The sequence below is a fragment of the Typopeltis vanoorti genome, chromosome 3 (assembly GCF_054136105.1).
Source record: "Typopeltis vanoorti isolate ZY-2024b chromosome 3, IOZ_Tvanoo_1.0, whole genome shotgun sequence".
Classification (NCBI taxonomy): domain Eukaryota; kingdom Metazoa; phylum Arthropoda; class Arachnida; order Uropygi; family Thelyphonidae; genus Typopeltis; species Typopeltis vanoorti.
In genome coordinates, this window is record NC_143551.1 from 167,807,558 (window position 1) to 167,827,107 (window position 19,550).

The 19,550-nt window shown below is 35.2% G+C and overlaps 1 protein-coding gene across 1 annotated transcript in view; it reads left to right on the forward strand.

The window, feature by feature from the left end:
• The window catches only part of LOC150108732 (disco-interacting protein 2-like), a 936,780-nt gene that overhangs the window by 686,777 nt on the left and 230,453 nt on the right, over positions 1-19,550 (forward strand). The window contains exon 28 of the mRNA XM_090416186.1: positions 697-795. Within this exon, the coding sequence (XP_090272312.1) occupies positions 697-795 (99 nt within the window). The remainder of the gene's footprint in view (positions 1-696; positions 796-19,550) is intronic.

A 19,550-nucleotide genomic window follows, 5' to 3' on the forward strand; every position in this document is an offset into this window, starting at 1 on the left:
GACCATGAAATGAACTAACCTTTAACTAACTAATCTTTGAATGAATTAGTAGGATAATTGACTTCTGGTGCAGCACCATGTAATTGTATCTTCAGTTATGTTATCCAACCCTTTAATTATCTGGCTGATAAATTGCTTCCACTGTGGTTTGATAAATGAAGGATTATAGTAAATACATAAATCTGTTTTTTCTCATCTCACCCCTAATAATATCAGTGTTTTATATGTTTGTAAAAAGTTGTTTTTTTTTTGTTTTTTTTTTTGCTTGGTTACAAAGTACATTTCACTTGACAAAAAAATTAGATTTTTGTTTTCATTCTTTACCCCAGCATAAGAATATAAAGTTTGTGTATGAAATATATTCATGACTAATCTTACTGTATATAGAGACTGTTGACTTCATATCAATTGCCTCACTATCCCATAATGCAAAGTGCACTTCCTTTTGGATGTGTATATTGCTATGCATTATGAGCATTGTCACTATCTAGACTTTGATCTTTATTGGAGTCTCATCAATAGCATCTAGATTCAGGAAGATACTAAGGCTAAAAAAAATCAATTACTGAAAAGTAAGCAACTTGATGTGAAGAATAGTCTGCAATTTTAAACTGTTTTATAATATAAGCAGACATTTAATATATAATTTATTTTTAAATTGCATTTTATACATATTTTATTCATATGTTTATATAGAGTTTTCAGTGGATGAGTCGAGTCCTCCAAGCTGTGGATAGCATTCATCAAGTTGGTATTTATTGCCTTGCTTTAGTCCCACCAAATTATCTTCCTAAGGTAAACTTCGTAGGAAACTCATTCTTTAAGTTACTTTGGATTAGCTCTACAAAAATTTTTACTGCAATTAACATTTTCTCGCTCCGGGTATACATTTATCCAAATGAATAATATCATTCATTTAAAAGTACTGCTGTTTTTTTAAGTTTGGCTTGTATTCCCATGTTGAACAAATTTATAGTGTGTTTCATTTTTTTATGTATGGTTCCCACCCTCAGAGTTATAAACCTATAATAAATTTTGTACCATTGGTGGGCTAAGGATTTTTTTTCTTTGCATTTTTATTAATTTTTATATATTTTTTATAGTTTTTAATTTTTTATATTGTCTGGAAACCCTATTCTAGAGACCAAACATCTTTGACTTCATGAGGTCTTGGGGTAATAATAATAATAATAACTTTTTGAAGCCACTTCATGCCTCCAATAAAAAGGCATTAAGCTCACACCAAGTGATGAAATTCATCTTCCACCTAAATTTCATATCTGTAAATTTTCGTTAAAAAAATTTTCCTCATTTTCCCTCAGACGAAAAAAATAAAAAATCCTTCATTTTCATAAAAATTTCATACCTGTAAGTTTTAATATTCATATCTGTAAATAATTTATTGACTGTAATTTTTAAAGAAGGTCTTCAATTCCAGCAAGAGAATTGTAGGAGACCTCCACTTATCTTGTAAGAAATTATAGAAAATCACTCTGGCCGAAGCTGTGATGTCCCAGTCCTTACTATCTTATGGTGTGGCCTTATTAGGTATCCTGATACCAAATGAATGAGAATGAGTTGGCACTTTGGAACTTAACCAAAAGAACTGTATTCTATATTGACTTAAACTACAATCATGGTGGTTATGGTTGTTACCTGGATAAACAAGGTTTCCACTGTTATTTTCAGGAAACCTAGGATAAACTGTGAAAAGTCAGTTACTGGAAGATACTTGGCATCAGCAGAATTGAATACATTTGGAAATATATATATATATATATATATATATATAACAACCCTAACCCACCATGATTGTAGTTTAAGTCAATATACTTTAACATATATATACGTGTTAAAGATACCAAGTTATTTTAAATATAAACCTGGTTTTTTACTCCATTTCCCAAGTAAGCAAACACACAAGTCAGTCAAGTTTGCGCCTGCAAGTGTTGCAAGTCTAGCTGAACCTGCACGTAGTGCAAGTCCAAGGCAACTCGTGGTAAAGGTAGAATAAGCTCTGATCACTATCCTTAATATTTACCCTTAATGCAAAGCACATCTCCTGGAGGAGATGTATGATACTATGTATTAAATGCAAGGGCCACTATCCAGACCAGTTTCGACCTTTATTGAGGTCTCATCAGTGGAAGCCAGGCTAAGAAACACTAAGTTTTAAGTAATACAGAGCTTATAAATATTTTACCAACACAAGTTACCATAAGGTGCTTTGACCTTATTAAATAAAAATCTCAGGATTAGAGGTAGATGTAGAAAGTTTTTTACCTTGGGTATAATATATGTTAAAGATACCAAGTTATTTTAAATATAAACCTGTTTTTTTATCTGGTTTTACCTTATAAACCTGGGTTTGGTATCTTGATGAATTCCTATTGCCAAAACACCTTTGTGGGCAGGTGCATTGTCCTAATGAAAGATGATTTTTTTATTCTGCAAACTGGGTCTTTTCTCACAAATTTTTTCATTCTAGTCTCGTTAAAAGATCGGAATAATATTCCCCAGTTATTGTTTTACACTTTTCAAGATAATTAATAAATGAAATGCCTTTAGCATCCCAAAACACCGATGCCATGACCTTTCCTGCCGATGGAACTGACTTTGTCATCTTTGTCGCTGAACAACTGGCTTCTGTCCACTGTTTTGACTGCTGTTTGGATTCTGGTGTGTAATGGTGAATCCAAGTCTCATCCATAGTAATAAATCAACACACTAAATCAGTTTTATTCTTATTAAAACGCTCCAAACACTGTTCAGAGATTTTCATGGAAGTGCGTTTTTGATCTGCTGACGCCCATCTTGCGCAAAGCTTTTTCATTTGCAATTCTTCATGCAAAATATATCCTATACGTTCTTTTGAAATACCTATAGTCTCAGCAATTTCATGTACTTTGACTTGCCAGTCATCCAATACCATATCATGCACTGGATCAATGATTTCTGATGTTGTTACACTTTTTGCATGTCCTTCAAATGGATCATCTTCGAGGCTGGTAAGGGCATGTTTAAACTTGACAGCCCATTTCTTAATTGTCAAAAACGAAGGAGAAGAGTGCCCATAAACTTTTATGAACTTTGAATGAAATTTTTTTTTAGCTTTAAACCTTCTTTTACAAAGAATTTTATACCTGCACGATACTCAATTTTATCCATTTCACAGACAGCTGTATAAAACAAACTACTTGATAGAATGACTTGCAATTTCAATTTCACATGGATGCTTATGACAGATCTACCAACTTGGAAAAAAACAAAAAATCTTGCCAATGGTGTTGCCATCTGTGGTCGAGGCCAAGAACTTTTCAGACCACCCTCGTAGATTGCTTTGAGTTCTTCAGGACCAGCCAGTATTGTTTTGTTGATGTGAATCTGCATGTCATTTATTGGTAACTTAGGTTTCAGAAATAAATCAAGGGGAGCTTCTTTAATGGCAAAAAAAAAAAAAAAAAAAATCATGCATAAAGTGCAGGATCTTAAGATACCTGTAATTTTTCAATGTAGTCACTGAGATTCCTATCATTGCCAAAACTCATGATTTTGAGATGTGTCATTAAAGGTGTCTCCAGAATGTAGATCTGCCTTGATGATCTGACAGGAAACTGCAGTTTCTGCCAACTGCTTTGCTTTCTGTTGGATCTTATGTGGAATGTAAAAATTATGGTAAGATAGGAATTTATTTCCTCAATGTATTTTACTCTTTCAAGTAATATGAGAACATTCAGTTGTAATTTATGTGTACCCAGTGTATAGTTATCACATGTTGTACACGATCTGCAATTTTGTGTCAACAAAAATCAGAGCGTGTACAATTTCCTTGTCAAATTTCTTTGTACAATTTCCTTGAAATCACAGATTTCCTTGTCAGTTTACTGACATGCATCCAATCACATAGACAAAAGAGTCATTGTTCATTTTAGAAAAATGTTTCATATTTTTCTACGTCATTTTTGGCTGCTGTTTGGACAATAGTCAAGAATGACTCTTTGATCCTGCCACAATTTATGTACTTTACATAAATTGTACATTCTTTTTTCCTGTCCTACCCTTTGAGCCATTTAACAATGGAAGTGAATTCTGATGCTTAGCAACAATATTTTCCTTTACATAATATGCTGTGTGGTGTATGAATTCTTTACAATGATTGCTTGTATATTCATTCAAAACCTCATAATTGTATTTGCTTTCTAATTCAGTAACATATGTTGAATATATGTTGTTTCAAAAATATGTTAATTTTAGAAATATGAAACATTTTTCTAAAATGAACAAACATTTTTCTCATCCATCTTTTTTTTTTTTTTTTTTTACACACACTTTGCACTTGCACTTGCACTATTTTCTGGATGTTCTTTGGTATTTAATGCTTCCATACCTAATATGTTGGTCTAGAAAATTATGAAACTTGAAAGTTTAATGTCCAACATGTTTCTTGAGGCCAACAACTCCATGGGATTAACTGCCACAAAAAGTTTTAAATTTCAGACAAACAGAATGCCATCCTTCACTACTTTCATGCTGAAACCATGGAAACTCCTATTTTCTCTTTAAATGAGTTTCCTTTTACATTCTTCAGGGCATTGCCTGTAACCATCGATGGAACTGTGGAATTGCAAGATGAACATGACTCATAAGCTCCTGAGCTATCTTGTATTACAGCATTATCTTGACATTTATTTTCAGTTACAATACTTATGGTATGTCATAAAAAACTTTTAAGGAAAAAAAAAATTAATTTTTTTTTCTTTGCCATTATAAAAAGATGTTAAGAGTAGAAACATTGAAATGCATCATAAAAACTTAGAATAAAATAAAGCCATTATGTTCTACACTTGCATTAATATATTCAGCCCCTATCATATTTTTCACATTAAACAGGAACTCACTTGATTGCATATCCATCAAACAGGCTCAGTTTTAGAAATTTGTAAATATTTATGAAGTTTTTTTTTTATTATATTTTTGTGTAAAATGTATATTTTATTTGTCAGTTGTGCCACTATCACATGGAAAATCACAAAAATGATGGTATCTGATATCAAATCATAAAAAATAAATAAAATAAAATATTCTTTAAATTAAGAGGATATTAAATCCCACATTGTTTTAAAACCGAATAAGAAACTCAAAGATTGGATTCAGAGAGTTTCATGCCGAATGTAGTATAGTAAACTATAAAAGTATCGGCGACTACTAGTGTGAGCTAATGCATGTAGTCCAAGTACATAGTACAAACTCGGGCAACTCGCAGCAAAGGTGGTAAAGTTCTGATCGCTATTCTTGGTATTTTCCATAATGTAAAACACATTTCCTAGGAAATGTATGCGGTTATTACATTATGGTGGGAGGTCACTACCCTGACCGGTTTCAGCCTTTTGGCTGAAAGAGCCTATTGGCTCTTTATATATTTAAGTAAAATAAAATAAACTGGGAATTTTTCATGCACAGGTTTCTGCGGTTAAGTTACATTAAACAAGTTCATTTGTTGGTATTATGAACATCAAAAAAGTTTGTTAAAAACCGAATAACAGATCTATATAACCGTTAATGCGTGTTAGTTGGAGACAATGATGCTATTTGTTGTCACGTTCTGTGGTTCACGTTATTCGGTTTTTAATGAACTTTTTTGATGTTCATAATACGAACAAATGAACTTGTTTTTTTCATAATTTCTTATAGTTTGTGCTTTAAACTGTTAATTCTCTTTACCCCTGAAGATGTTAGTCTTACAACTAATGAAACTTGTTGGGTTATTTTTAGTACTTGTTTAGTTTTTTAAAAACAGTTCTCTAATAAACATGTGGTCACAAAATCAGAATATTTCTATTAAACTGAGAATTTACTTTTTAAAACATGTATTATAAAAAAATGGGTTTCTACATTAATGAAGTAGATATGAAACATATATAGAAATGTCTGTAGCAGGGATTACTTGAGATGTGTGCAATGATATAGCAGAAAAGAGAGAGAGAGAGAGAAAGTGACATTAAAAATAGTAGTATGATAAATGTGAAGAATCAACAGTTTGCCAGAATTAGAGAGATAGCTTGGCTACATGGAGTGCTACACAGGACAAAGCATCAGCTAGAGCAAATGCAGAAACATCTTGCAAGTGATTCAAGTGAGAACAGTAAAAAAGAGGTGTGAGAAAAACAGAAAGGGATGTTTTTCTAACAGAGAAAGAAGAATTATGGAGAGAGAGAGTCTTGTACTGTAATTCTGTTATAAGAGGTTATTAATATTATTACTTGAAACCTCCAAGGAGGCCAAAGACTCATTGAGGGAGGGCATCTACTCTACAACTCTCCACCACTTAATCCACCAACTACAGCGAACTGCAACTACCATCATCATCTGCTCTAACGCCATCTACTGCCCACCACTAGTATTTTGTCTGCAAATTGTGTTTGTTCTCAAGGCCAATATGTTTGTATGTGGGATGAAAAACCCGAGTTTCTGGGAGAAATAACTCTACTCTCTGTATGAGATCAGCTAACTCACCTTCAGTTGGTGGGGGGGGCATATAAAGATTCCTCTCATCACAATGAGAATCGAATTTAAGCCTTTTCCAATCGAAGGGTGCAACATACAATCATTCTTTCAATTGCACTATGGAGAGGCTTATAAGGGATTCTATTATTCTGTTTTAAAATCCTATATCCAGGGTACAAAGATTAATGATGTTTGCAAGGCTATTAGAATGCAAAAGTAAAGTGAAAGAGTTTTGTTTCGGCTGGGACAAATAATTTGAAAGCAGATAAGTATGGCATGAGAGAGGACATGAAAGAGAAATAGCAAAAGAAAATAGTGAGAGAGTTAAGAAAGTGGGAGGGCATAATAGCAAATGAGTCGATGCATAGGTTATACAAGAGAGAATAATGTAGTGTTTGTGGATTTCTTGGGTGAATTTGATGGATGAAAGGACTTATACAAGATAATTTTGGACTTGAATGGATTTGATGTTCAGAGTCTAGTCATGACTTATTTTTCATGGTATTAAAAACACCACACGCACTTTTATCACAAAGATGTTTTATTAATGCTTATATTTCGCTGATTTTCAACTCAGCATCATCAGAGCACAACAGACTTGTATACGTGACAGTGAGTAAGTGAAACAATATAATTGCAAAAGACAAAAGATCTAAAGTCCTATTTTTGGCACCCTCTAACGAAAAAAAAAATTTTTTTTTTTTTGCAATTATATTGTTTCACTCTCACTGTCGCATATACAAGTGTGTTATGCTCTGATGATGCCGAGTTGAAAATCAGCAAAATATAAGCATTAATAAAACGTCTTTGTGATAAAAGTGTGTCTGGTGTTGTTAATACTGTGAAAAATAAGTCATGAATAACCATCAACACCTAAGCTTATCTGTTAGAAAGTTCAGAGTCTAGATCAGTGGTTCTCAAAGGGTGCATCCTAGAAGATTTCCGAGTGCGCCCTGTGGTATTCCAGAGAAATATGTGTCCAGATATAAAAATAAATATAGTTACTCTATTATACCTTTTCATTACAGATATACCACTCTTTTTGTCACACATCATTATTATGTTAATTAACAGCAGTTTTTCTTGCAAAGAGAACAAGAATATGGTTTATTCTTGTTGTGTATATTACTTATTTTAAAAGTGTTGGAAGTGGATGTTATGTGCATATTACTTATTTTCAGATAAATACACCCAAATAAAATGGATAGATTTCTCAAAAAGAAGCGTGATATTGAAGAATCAGATTCTGGAAGTGAGCAAAAGTTAAGTGCAAGTAAGAAAGCAAAATCGCAGCCTACTCGCAAATATAATGAAAGTTATTTAAGCTTTGGTTTCACTTGGACCAGAAGTGAAGATCATCCTTTGCCGCTATATGGATGTAAAATGGCAAATGAATCATTGCTTCCTAGTAAATTGAGTAAACATTTTAAAACTATACACTCTAATTTACAAGATAAATCTGTAAGTTTTTTCAAGAGATTGTCTGAACAGCAAACAAAAGCGGCAAATTCTTTTAAAAGTATAATGACTGTTTCTGATAAAGCTCAAATCGCTTCTTATGAAGTCTCAGAACTGATACCAAAAAATATGAAAGATCATACTTTAGGTGAGTCACTTATTTTGCCTGCATGCAAAAAAATGGTCATGACAATGCTAGGAAATGAAGCAGCAATGAAAATAAGCAAGATTCCTCTGTCCAACGATACAGTTCACAGGCGTATTATAGAAATGTCTTCTGATATTGAGAAAAATGTATGCAGTGATAAACTTCAGTATTCAAATTTTGCATTGCAAGTTGATGAGTCAACAGACATTACCAACAAGGTGCAACTCTTAGCATTCGTCCGTTTTATTAATGAAGATCAAATAGTAAAGCAGTTTCTTTTTTGCAAAGAATTAAGTGTGTCTACAAAAGGTGAGGACATTTTGAATAGCTATCTTGATAAATGGCAGTTAACAAGGAAGTCGTGTGTAGGCATTTGTACAGATGGAGTCCCTTCCATGGTAGGCTGTGTTAAGGGCCTTACATCTTTTGTAAAAAAACAAAATGAGAATGTTATCGTAACTTTCTTCATAGGGAGGCCTTGATGGCAAAAACATTGGGTGAAAAAATAAGAGAAGTTTTAGATCAAGTTGTTCAGATGGTAAACTTGATTAAAAGAAGACCTCAAATCACATTTATTCGAAAAGCTTTGTATCGATATGGATTCACAACACAGACGGCTGCTTTTACACACTGAGGTGAGCTGGCTGTCAAGGGGGAAAGTACTTACCCGTGCACATGAGCTATGACAAGAACTTCTTGCGTTTTTTGAAGAGATGAAACAATTACATTTTTGTAACCTCCTTCGGTGCGAATTTTGGATTGCCAGGTTAGAGTATTTGGCCGATATATTTCAGCAGCTCAATATTTTGAATACTAGCATGCAAGGGAAAGAAGAAATATTATCACATCCACTGACAAAATGAAAACATTGCAGAGAAAACTACAGATTTGGAATAGAAAAGCTGTTGAAGGTAATTTGGAAATGTTTCCATTGGTAAGTAACACTTGCATAAATGAAACACTTCCAATAATAGTTGAACATTTAAAAAGTTTAGAAGAAAAATTGAGTTCTTATTTTCCATCACTTAACACTGAACAATACGATTGGATTAGAAACCCATTTATGGAAACTTCAAGTGATTTTGGTTTAACATTAACAGAAGAAGAACTGGCAGCTATATCCACTGATCATGGATTGATGATTAAACATAAGGAATTGTCTCTTGAAGTCTTTTGGATTTCTATAAAAGAAGAATATGTGTCAATATCTAAAAAAGCTTTGAACATTTTACTACAATTTTCAACATCGTATTTATGTGAATTAGGATTTTCTACCCTCACCATAATTAAGTGTAAAAAGAGAGGAACTCTTCAATGTATTGATGAGGAAATGAGAGTTTGCCTTTCAAATATATGCCCAAACATTGAAGCAATCGCTAGGACACATCAGGTTCATGTTTATCATAAATACAAGAATGAATAAACTTAAGGTGTATTTCATTTTATTTTTTTTATCACATTATTTTTTTTCTGTAATATTTGACTTAATTATTATAACATATTTCTCAGAAATTTGTGTATAGTGTGCCTACAATTATTTGTAGGATTTTAAATGTGCCCCGACTTCAAAAAGTTTGAGAACCACTGGTCTAGATAAAGTGTTCTTGAATGAAGCGAGATTGGAGGAGATAAAAAAGGGAAATTAGAGCTTATTTTTATGGGGAGGGGGACATTTGAGTGAGTACATGAATACCACTGAGGCAATCAAGTTTAAGAATGTGAAAAAAAAATGCATAAGTTAGTACAACTGATAACAAACCAGAAAGGAATGGTTATTATAAAGTGTAAGGGTAGCAGTGAACCTAGAAAGCTATTGCACTTTATATGCACTGATGTCAGGAGTATTCAGAACAAGGGGAAGGAGTTTTGGGCATTAGTTAGTTCATCTTGACCAAAGGTTATTGACATTGGTGAGATATGGCTGGAAGATGAATGATATAGCTAGTGGGATAGATGTGAAGAGTATAGTATCTTCAGGGAGGATAGAGAGAAAACAATGTACATTTGAGAGAGAGAGAAGCAGCCAGTAGGAAAAAATATACAGTCCATTGCTGCTATAGACCTGGGGATGTGAAGGATGGTGCTGATAGTATGCTTCTGCAAATAAGCTCAGTGAGTGGAGGACACGTAGTTATTATGGGTCTTCCCTATGGGAATATAGATTGGAAGGAAGGAAGAAAGGTCATATGGGAGGAAGGAAATGGAATTTATTCAATTACTAAGGAATAGTTACCTGAGACAGCACTTGATGGAATGTACTAGAGGTTTGAGAATGTTAGTTCTAGTAATTGCATCAAAAATTTTCTGTAACCAAGATGACCACAAGTTAGTGAGGGTGATCATATGGTCTTGACCTGGGAGGTGGCAAAATGTGTGAAATTTTCATTTAAGAGAGGATATATGTGGAATAACAGGGTTGGTAAGTATGACAAACTTAGGAGATTGCTTGGAGCAATGCAATGGTATGAGACACTGCAAGGTGATAAAGGAGTGTTTGCCATTACTTCCTAAAATGTCATACTTAGAGTCAGGAGGATAAATCAAGTGGTAATTAAATGAATGATGAATAACATCATTAAATAGAACCTGCAAAAAAATAAAAATTTGTGGAGAGAATTCAAAGTGAAAGGTGACCATCAGGCACACGAGCAATAAAAAAGCAGAGGCCAGAATGGTGACCAGTACGGTAAGAAAGCAAAATCAGAAAAGGAGAGGAAATTAGCAGTACAAGCCAAAGGTAATTCCAAAGAGTCCTTTCAGTTTGTTGCAAGTAAAAGGAAAAATGATCACAGAAGAATAATTTTAATAAATGCCGATGGTAGGGGGGGTAACTGTAGTAAGCAAAATAGTTGTTTAATTACTAGGGGAACACTTGCAAGGGTATATATCATCTAGGTGGAGATATTTCAGTAACAAGAGCAGCATAGGCTTATATGGAAATTGAGGTAAATGAACTGAAGGTGCATAGGATATTACAGAACCTTGATGCAAATACAGCTATAGGATTAGATGGTATGCTAGTGTATGTTTTTGTGAGAAATCCTTGGAATCAAGGATAGTGCCTTTAACCACATTTTTTTTAAATTTAAGTCTTAGCTCTGGGTTGGTTATAAGGGGGTGGTAAAAGGGGAAAATAGTTCCATTGCATAAAAGAGGCTCTAAGACTAAGAGAACAAATCACACCAGTCAATCTTGAGCTCGTGGTTAAGAGCATAATACGGGAATGGGTAGACAGGAAGAGCAAGATGCTATATGGGTAGCAAATATGTTTGTGATGGGTATGTCATGCGTCAGTAATTTACTCGTCTTTCTTGGCATCTTTAATTTATAGTACAAGCAAGTGAAAAAACTTTCAACATCTGTCTCTAATCCGGAGTATTTTAGTAATAAGGTGTGACACCTTTTGACTACTTGTATATGGAAATATGACTTCTTCATTACTTTAACCTTGTATCACTTCTGGGTGTGGCTCCTGCTGATCACACATGTGCAGACCTTCTCCTGTTTAGAGTAAATGATTATAAAGGTTCAGAAGCTGAGATTGTTCCTGAATACTGCAATACTCTGTGCTTAACTCTAAGACTGCTAAAAAACTCTGGCATTGACATTCTTATCATTAAGAAAAGTAAAATTTGGTATAAAGAAATCTTTAAACTATTTTGCTGCAAAGTTCCACAGTTGGGTACTGACAACAATATTTTGTTTCATAACTTATTGAAGTTCCTATGGTACCCTAACAGGAGAGGTATCTTGCTTGGAGAATTGCATATGGCTGCCTTCCAATCAATACCATCAAATGGACGTACTTTAACATTGGAGATATAATCTGTGTCATCTGTTAACGATTAGAAACAGACATGCATTCTACAGCTGCTTTTTTGCCATGCGTATTTCGAACAGATTATGCAATGTATTGGGCATTCCATTACTTACAACAGAACAGGTTGTTTTTTTGCAATATCTACCACTTATAAGCAGGAAGAGAATTTTGATTTTTATCATTAATGAATTAAAATACCATTTTTTGGAAGGTTAGAAAGAAACATGGATTTGAAAACCAGCAATATGACATCCAAATGCTGTATAATATTGTATTGTGGAAATTTTATTGTTCAGTCAGACGATTTTTTTTGTGTTTAGAAAGAAGCATTCTAGGAGACATCAAATTTATGACTAGATGGTGTAGACCACCCGCATTATGCAATATTCACCGGGGGGGAGAATAAAATTCTGTCTATTCTTGCTATGAGAGGTTTTTTTTTTTTAAATAGTTCCATCTTTTTTATTCAATGTGGTCTTATAGTCAATTGCAGGGATTACAGGAGAGAAGGCCAACTCAAGGCAGTTGACTCAGATGGTGCTAACTATCTGGGTATCAGTCATCCTTGTGCTTTAGTTTCAATTAGTCTTTTGTTTGTTCATCTATATGAGATTGGTGAAAAAAGAAAACTGATAGCCTTTGGCTATATGATGATATAAAAGAGCTGAGGCCTTTTCTCTATTTCTCATGCTATCTATTTGTCTTTTCTTTCTCCTAATACTATCAGGCTCTCTTATATCCCTATACTAACTACTCTAGGCCAATGATTATTATTTTTATTCAGGCCTCTATGGAGTCAAAAGACTCATTGTCGGAGGTCCTTCCTAAGAAACACAAAGTCTGTTATACCACTCCTTGAACTCATTGACTGTTCTCGCTCTCACCACTCCATCAGGCAATGCATTCCATGGTTCATCCACCCTCCATGCAAAGAAACCACTCCTCACCCTCTTGCTCACAGTTTCCTTTCATAACTTCCAGGAATGGCCTCTTGTCATCACTTCTTCCCGCTGTTCAACCAAGTGAAAGAACTCCCCAGTGTCAAACTTTGTAACTACCTCTCAACAGTTTAAAAGTCTCAATCATATCACCTCTCCTTCTTCTATCCACCAACCTCTGCAGTCCACATTCCCTCAGCCGATCCTCATAACTATCATTGTACAGTCCTGAAACCATCTTTGTTATCCGCCTTTGTACACTTTCCACAGTTAATTTATCCCCTTCAAATCCTGGGGACCAAATCTGAGAATAATAGTCCAAGTGTGGTCTGATCAGGATCTTATACAATGGAATGATAACTTTTATCTCTGCAGGTCAGTGTCCTTCTCATTATTGCAGCAATCCTCTGTGTTACCTTCACCACCTTTGCAATATGTCCCCTAAATTTCAGGTTTCTATCAATCATCAACCCTAGATCTCTTGTCTCTCCTACTTCCTCCAGTATAACTCCTCCCATAGAGTATGCAGTGTCCCATCAGTGTTTCCCAAGCCTCAAGACCTTACATTTTGCTGCATCAAACTGATACCCCCATTCATTTGCCCATCTATCTAGCTTATTCGAATCCTTTTGCAGGGCTGCCACATCTGCACTATTACTAATAATCCTTCCCAGCTTCGCATCATCTGCAAACAACTGAATATCCCCTTGCAATCCACTGACAATGTCATTGATATAAAGGTTAAGCAATATAGGTCCCAGTACTGAGCCCTGTGGGATCCCACTTGTAACTCTCTGCTTCCTTGAAACTGCCCCACCATACACAACTCTCTGATACCTATCGGACAGCCAATCCTGAATCCAGTTGACTGATCTGACATCCAAACCCATGTGCTGCAACTTAAATATCAGCTTATCATGTGGCACCCTGTCAAATACCTTAGCTAAGTATAAGAAAATGGCAGTATATGCCTTTCCCTCATCTACTGCTCTTGTAACTTTATCATAAAAGGCTTGCATACTGCTAAAACAAGAGCACCCCTTCACAAATCCATGTTGACTCTCACAGATAACATTACCCTCATCTGCCCAATGCTGTATACGGTCCTTCACTACTTTCTCCAAGATCTTACTAAACACTGATGACACACAAACTGGTCTATAATTAGATACTTTCAGTCTGCTACTGCCCTTATGCAATGGCACTATCTTATCTTCCTTCCATTCCATGGGCACCTTTCCAGCAGCAAAACTTTCACTGAAAAGCCAGGTCAAAGGCACTGTCATTTCCCTAGCACATTCTCTCAAAACTCGTGGGGAAATACCATCCAGAGTACTCAGTATTTGAAACACACTCTCCTCCTGTACCTTGAACCTGCCCTATCCCTCTAGCATTAAAACTGACTCCTCCAGGATGAAATACTCCAATGAAGTGTTCATTGAACAATTCTACTATGTCCTCTGTATCAGTCACTCTATTCCCATTTTTATCCCACAATATCATTCTTCCCCAGTCATTTCTCCTCCTACTGGCCACATATCTAAAAAAATTCCCTAGGATTTTCTTTGGATCTTAGGGCTAATCTCCTCTCATATTCCAGTTTCGTCTTCCTTTCCATACTAGTCACTCTTCTGGCCTGTATCTTATACTCTTCATGCATCTTCTCTTCTCCTGTCTCCTTATATCTCTTCCACAGCCTCTTTTTCGCATGCAATTCCTGTTTAATATTGTTTGTCATCCACTTTATTCCAAATTGTGTCCTCTTGTTCACTCGTGGTGTACAACTTACCATTGCTTCTAACAAATCCTCTTTCATAATTTCCCATGCAATAATGATATCCCGGGCCTTCCAATTCCTCCCTCGATGAAACTTCCCCAAGTTGACGCCTTAGACTATTATAATCACCTACCTTATAATTCTACATACGTTCCCGTCTCTTTGATACTCCTGCATGTCTATTCATTTTCCAAGTCAAAACCATATGGTCACTCTCTCCAACTGGTGGGAGAGATGTCATCTCAGTTATTATCAGCTCTTCTGATGCTATAACCAAATCCAAAACTCTTGAACCTCTTGTTCCCTCTATTACATGTTGCCTAAGACATTTATCCCTCAAGAATTCTAGAAATTCGATTCCCTTATTGCTACATGCATCTTTCTCTCCCCAGTTTATACTACTGTAGTTAAAATCTCCCATAACAATCATTCTTCTTGCACTTGCAAAACTCAACTTTCTAAACATTTCCTCTTCCCCACCCTCTGTACTCCTGGATATGTAGCAACACTCCACTAAATATCCTGTCTTGCCCACCTCTACCTCACACCATATGGTTTCAAAATCATTAGTGTCACTGCCTTCCAAAGTCTCCACTCTTAGAGCACATAGGTCGTCATTTATCATAAGCAGTACTCCACCACCACGCTTTCCTTTCCTATCCTGCCGAAAAATGCTGTACCAAGCGATTTCTATTCCTGTTATTATATCCTCTTCTGTCAACCATGTTTCAGTGATCTCAATAATTTTTGGCCAGGCTGATGCTATCTGTGCCACCAATTCCTCTCCCTTATTCCGGATACTCCTGGCATTAGTATATAGCATATAAATACCATTGTTTCTCTCCCCAGCATTATCCCCTTAAACTCCAGGCTCAGTGTTACTTGATGTCATCCCCCTTCTCCCAAGTACCCATTCCCACAAGAGGCCACCCCTGCTACCATCCTCCCTGGGACACACTGACTTTTTCAGAACAGCAATCTCTCCAGATGCCTACATCCTTCCTCATTCAAATGTAAGTAGTTTCTTGCATACAATTCCTCTCTGTCCTCAAACACACTCCAAGCATCCACATATTCCAGTCCTCTCTTGTCACACATTCTAACTGTTATGTCATTCAATATTACTGCTCTTCTGCTCAGTTTGTCATTATCATACCTAGGCAACACACACACTATCTTTCCTCTCTGTGTCTTCTTTCGTACCACCTCAAGCAAGAATCTCATATCCCTCGCTGCCCTATTTACACCACCACTCAAGTCATTTGTTCCCACCATCACATTCATCTCATCCACCCTTTCACCTCTCTTAACTGCCAAAGTTGTTCCTCCTGGCTAACACTCCTCACGCATCCTATCTTGAACACCACGGATCATTGAGTCCCCATACATTATACTTCTTACCATTCCCTCTCTTCTATTGTTTCCATTTTCTCCTCTTCTTTCATTCCCATACCTCTCTCTCATTCCTTCTCTCCTACTGTTTCCATTTTCTCCTCTTTTAGCACTCCCATACCTCTCTCTCATTCCATTCTCTCCTCTTCTAGTACTGCCATACCTATCTCTCATTCTGTCTCTCCTACTGTTTCCATTCTCTCCTCCTCTAGCACTCCCATGCCTCTCTCTCATTAGGTCTCTCCTACTGTTTCCATTCTCTCCTCTTCTAGCACTCCCATACCTCTCTCTCATTCCGTCTCTCCTACTGTTTCCATTCAATGAGCAAATTTGATGAGCAACCCTTTACTTTTTCACCTCAGTAAAGGTTAAAACCAGTCTGGGTAGTGACACAGGCCACTACCCAGATATGTAAAAATGTGTGTTGCATTATGGGATACTAAAGCAAATGATGCGAAGTCATTGGTCTCTATATACAAGTAGCTCTGTCATGAAGTGACTTAACGTACAAACTTTGTTTGCTTATACTTGGATGAAGAATGAAACCAAGATAATTTTGCCTCTTTAATTTATATTTACATAATCTGAAAATCCTACTCTAGAATCAAACATGGAACTGTTCAAGTCACAAGTTGGTCTCACATTGTTAATGAAATTCATCTCCTGCTTAAAGAGAATTACAGATATCCATGCTCATGGTGGGAATTTAACTCATATCCCAATGGTTTTAGAGCAGATATGCTAACCACTTGGCCAACCAGAATTTCAAATTTACTTATTTATGAATAGCTATATAAACTTATATATAGATATATCAGTAAATATAACTTTTGTTATAGTCACAGATGCTAATTTGTCAAAAAACTCAAAATAAACAACCAAAGAATTATAATAATAATATTATCTTTAATTAATGTATGAGATTGCTAATTTTGATAAAATGCACATGTATTAAATTTTATCAGTGTTTACATATAAAAATTTTCTAAATGCTTGCATTTAGCTGGCATATTACAGTTAATTGATAAAGTTTATGTATATATATCAAATAAGTGCTTTGCATACAGCATTCTTTAATTTTTGCAGCTTATCAGTACTTAAACTGAAGATTTAAAGTGTAGAAATATAATTTTATTAATTATATTGCATTCATGTTTTCTCATTAATGTTGATGCCATCATCAGGAGCCAAAAATACATATACTGAAATCACCATTCATTGATTTTCAACTTGACAAACCAATAAGAAGAGTAACAAAATTAATAAAACATTAGTCTAACAACACCATAATGGTCAGTTCTGACCTCTTTGGGTAATTAATTTTAAAAAAAGTAAATAAAATGCAATTAAATGATAAATTTGTTTAATTTATTATTTAATTTATCATAAATAATTACTTGCTTTATAAACTAGAAGCTAATTTTTAACCTTGAATTGAGTGGGTCTTAGTATTAAGATAAATTTATATTTTTGCATTTAGTCTTCTCTGTTTCTGAAATGCTCTGGGCAGTATTTGTTTTGTCTGTTGCTGTTGTGCTATTATGACGTTATGTCTGTAAAAAAAATAAAATTAGTGTTTTGATTCTCACACTGGTTAGAGAAATTTTTTAACATCCAACCCCTCTTTTTAAAACAAAAAAAAAAACTAATTCCATAGTCATTTAGTTTATCATCCTATTAGAAAAAAACTCAGTTTTTTTTTTTATTCTGCATCCTGGCAAAATCAACTATAGCATGTATAAATATGTAAAACCAAGTATAATAAATTTAGTTTAATCCTTTATCCAAGTGAGAGCAAACGAAGTTTGTGCCTGAAAATATCTTCAGGACTGAACATGGTGTTGTACTATCTTACCTGGGTAAGTAGTGCAACTCATAGCAAAGGTGGAGCAAGCTACCAACTCGTATCCCAGTATCTCCCAAAATGCAAAACACATCTCCTTGCGGTTATGTATAATGTTATGCATTAAGGGATTGGCCACTACCCAGACTAGTTTCAACCTTTATTGAGGTCTCTTCAGTGGGAGGCAGGCCCAGAGTTGGAGATACCAGGCAGAAGCAATAGCAAGGTCATCTTTACCTATAGGAGTTGCCAAAAGGTTTGCCACCTTTTTTTTTATTAAATTACTCTCGATTTAGAGAAAGATGTTGAAAGGGTAGTGGCCAATCCCTTAATGCATAACATTGTACATATCCGCAAGGAGATGTGTTTTGCATTATGGGAGATACTGGGATAGGAGTGTTGGTATCTTGCTCCACCTTTGCTACGAGTTGCCTGGTGTTGTACTACTTACCCAGGTAAGATAGTACAACACCATCTTCAGGCCTGAAGATATTTTCAGGTGCAAATTTCATTTGCTCTCACTTGGATAAAGGATTAAACAAAATTTATTATAGTCTAACCAAGTGAAAAATAAACTTTCAATAAAACCAAGTAATTGTTTGTATAATATAATACACTAAACTGCACAGATTATTAAAGATAGAGACTAGTACTATTGGTTTTTAAAAAGTTAGTACATGACATCTACTGTCTTTAAGGAATAAGAAGACATTAGAGAATGTGTTATGTTATTTTAAAAATATTTTTAATTCTAAATAGTCCTCTTTTCTTTTATGTATTTTACTTTAATATTATGGTTCAGTATTTTATCTTTACAAGTAAATTTTGTAGTTGACTGATTGCTAGGTTCTTTACATTCTAAGTTGTCTTGACTCTTGAAACCATTTTCCATGATCCTGTGTGGTCATAAATCTAAAGAATAAAAATACAGAATGACAAACAGTCAGGTAAAGTGGATCGAATAAAGGGAACAATTGTTGTCAGTATTATTATTATTATTATTACGGGCAACTCCAGAGAGTCATTAGACTCATCGAGGGAGACCCCAAATCATATTCATCACAGCTATTCTACATTCATACAGTATTTATCATACCTCGCCTTAAACTCATTCACTGTCACTGCATCCACCACAGACTCTGGGAGCACATTCCACTCATTCACCACTCTACAAGAAAAGAACCCACTCTAACACCTTTACTAACCACACTTTTGCCCAATTTCCATGGATGTCCCCTAGTCCTTCCACAACCAGCCCTGTTCTCAAAAATATCTTCTGAATTAATTTTATAGAAACCCTTCAGTAATTTGAATGTCTCAATCATATCTCCCCTCCTCCACCTATCAACCAATTTTTGCAACCCACAAATCCTCAACCTGTTCTCATAAGGTTCATTCCACAGACCTGCTATCTTTGCCACCGACTTGGTCACTCGCCTCTGGATCCTCTCCACCTCCTCCCCATCAAGAAGGAACCTAGGTGACCAAATCTGGGCACAGTAGTCGAGATGAGGTCTTATCAAGGCTCGATACAGAGGAACAATAACCTGCTTGTTTCTGCTTGTCAATGTATTCTTCAGCAACCAAGTGATTTGATGAGCTGATTTGGCCACTTTTGCAATGTGCCCCCTAAACTTCAACTCCTTATCCACCAACACTCCTAAATCTCG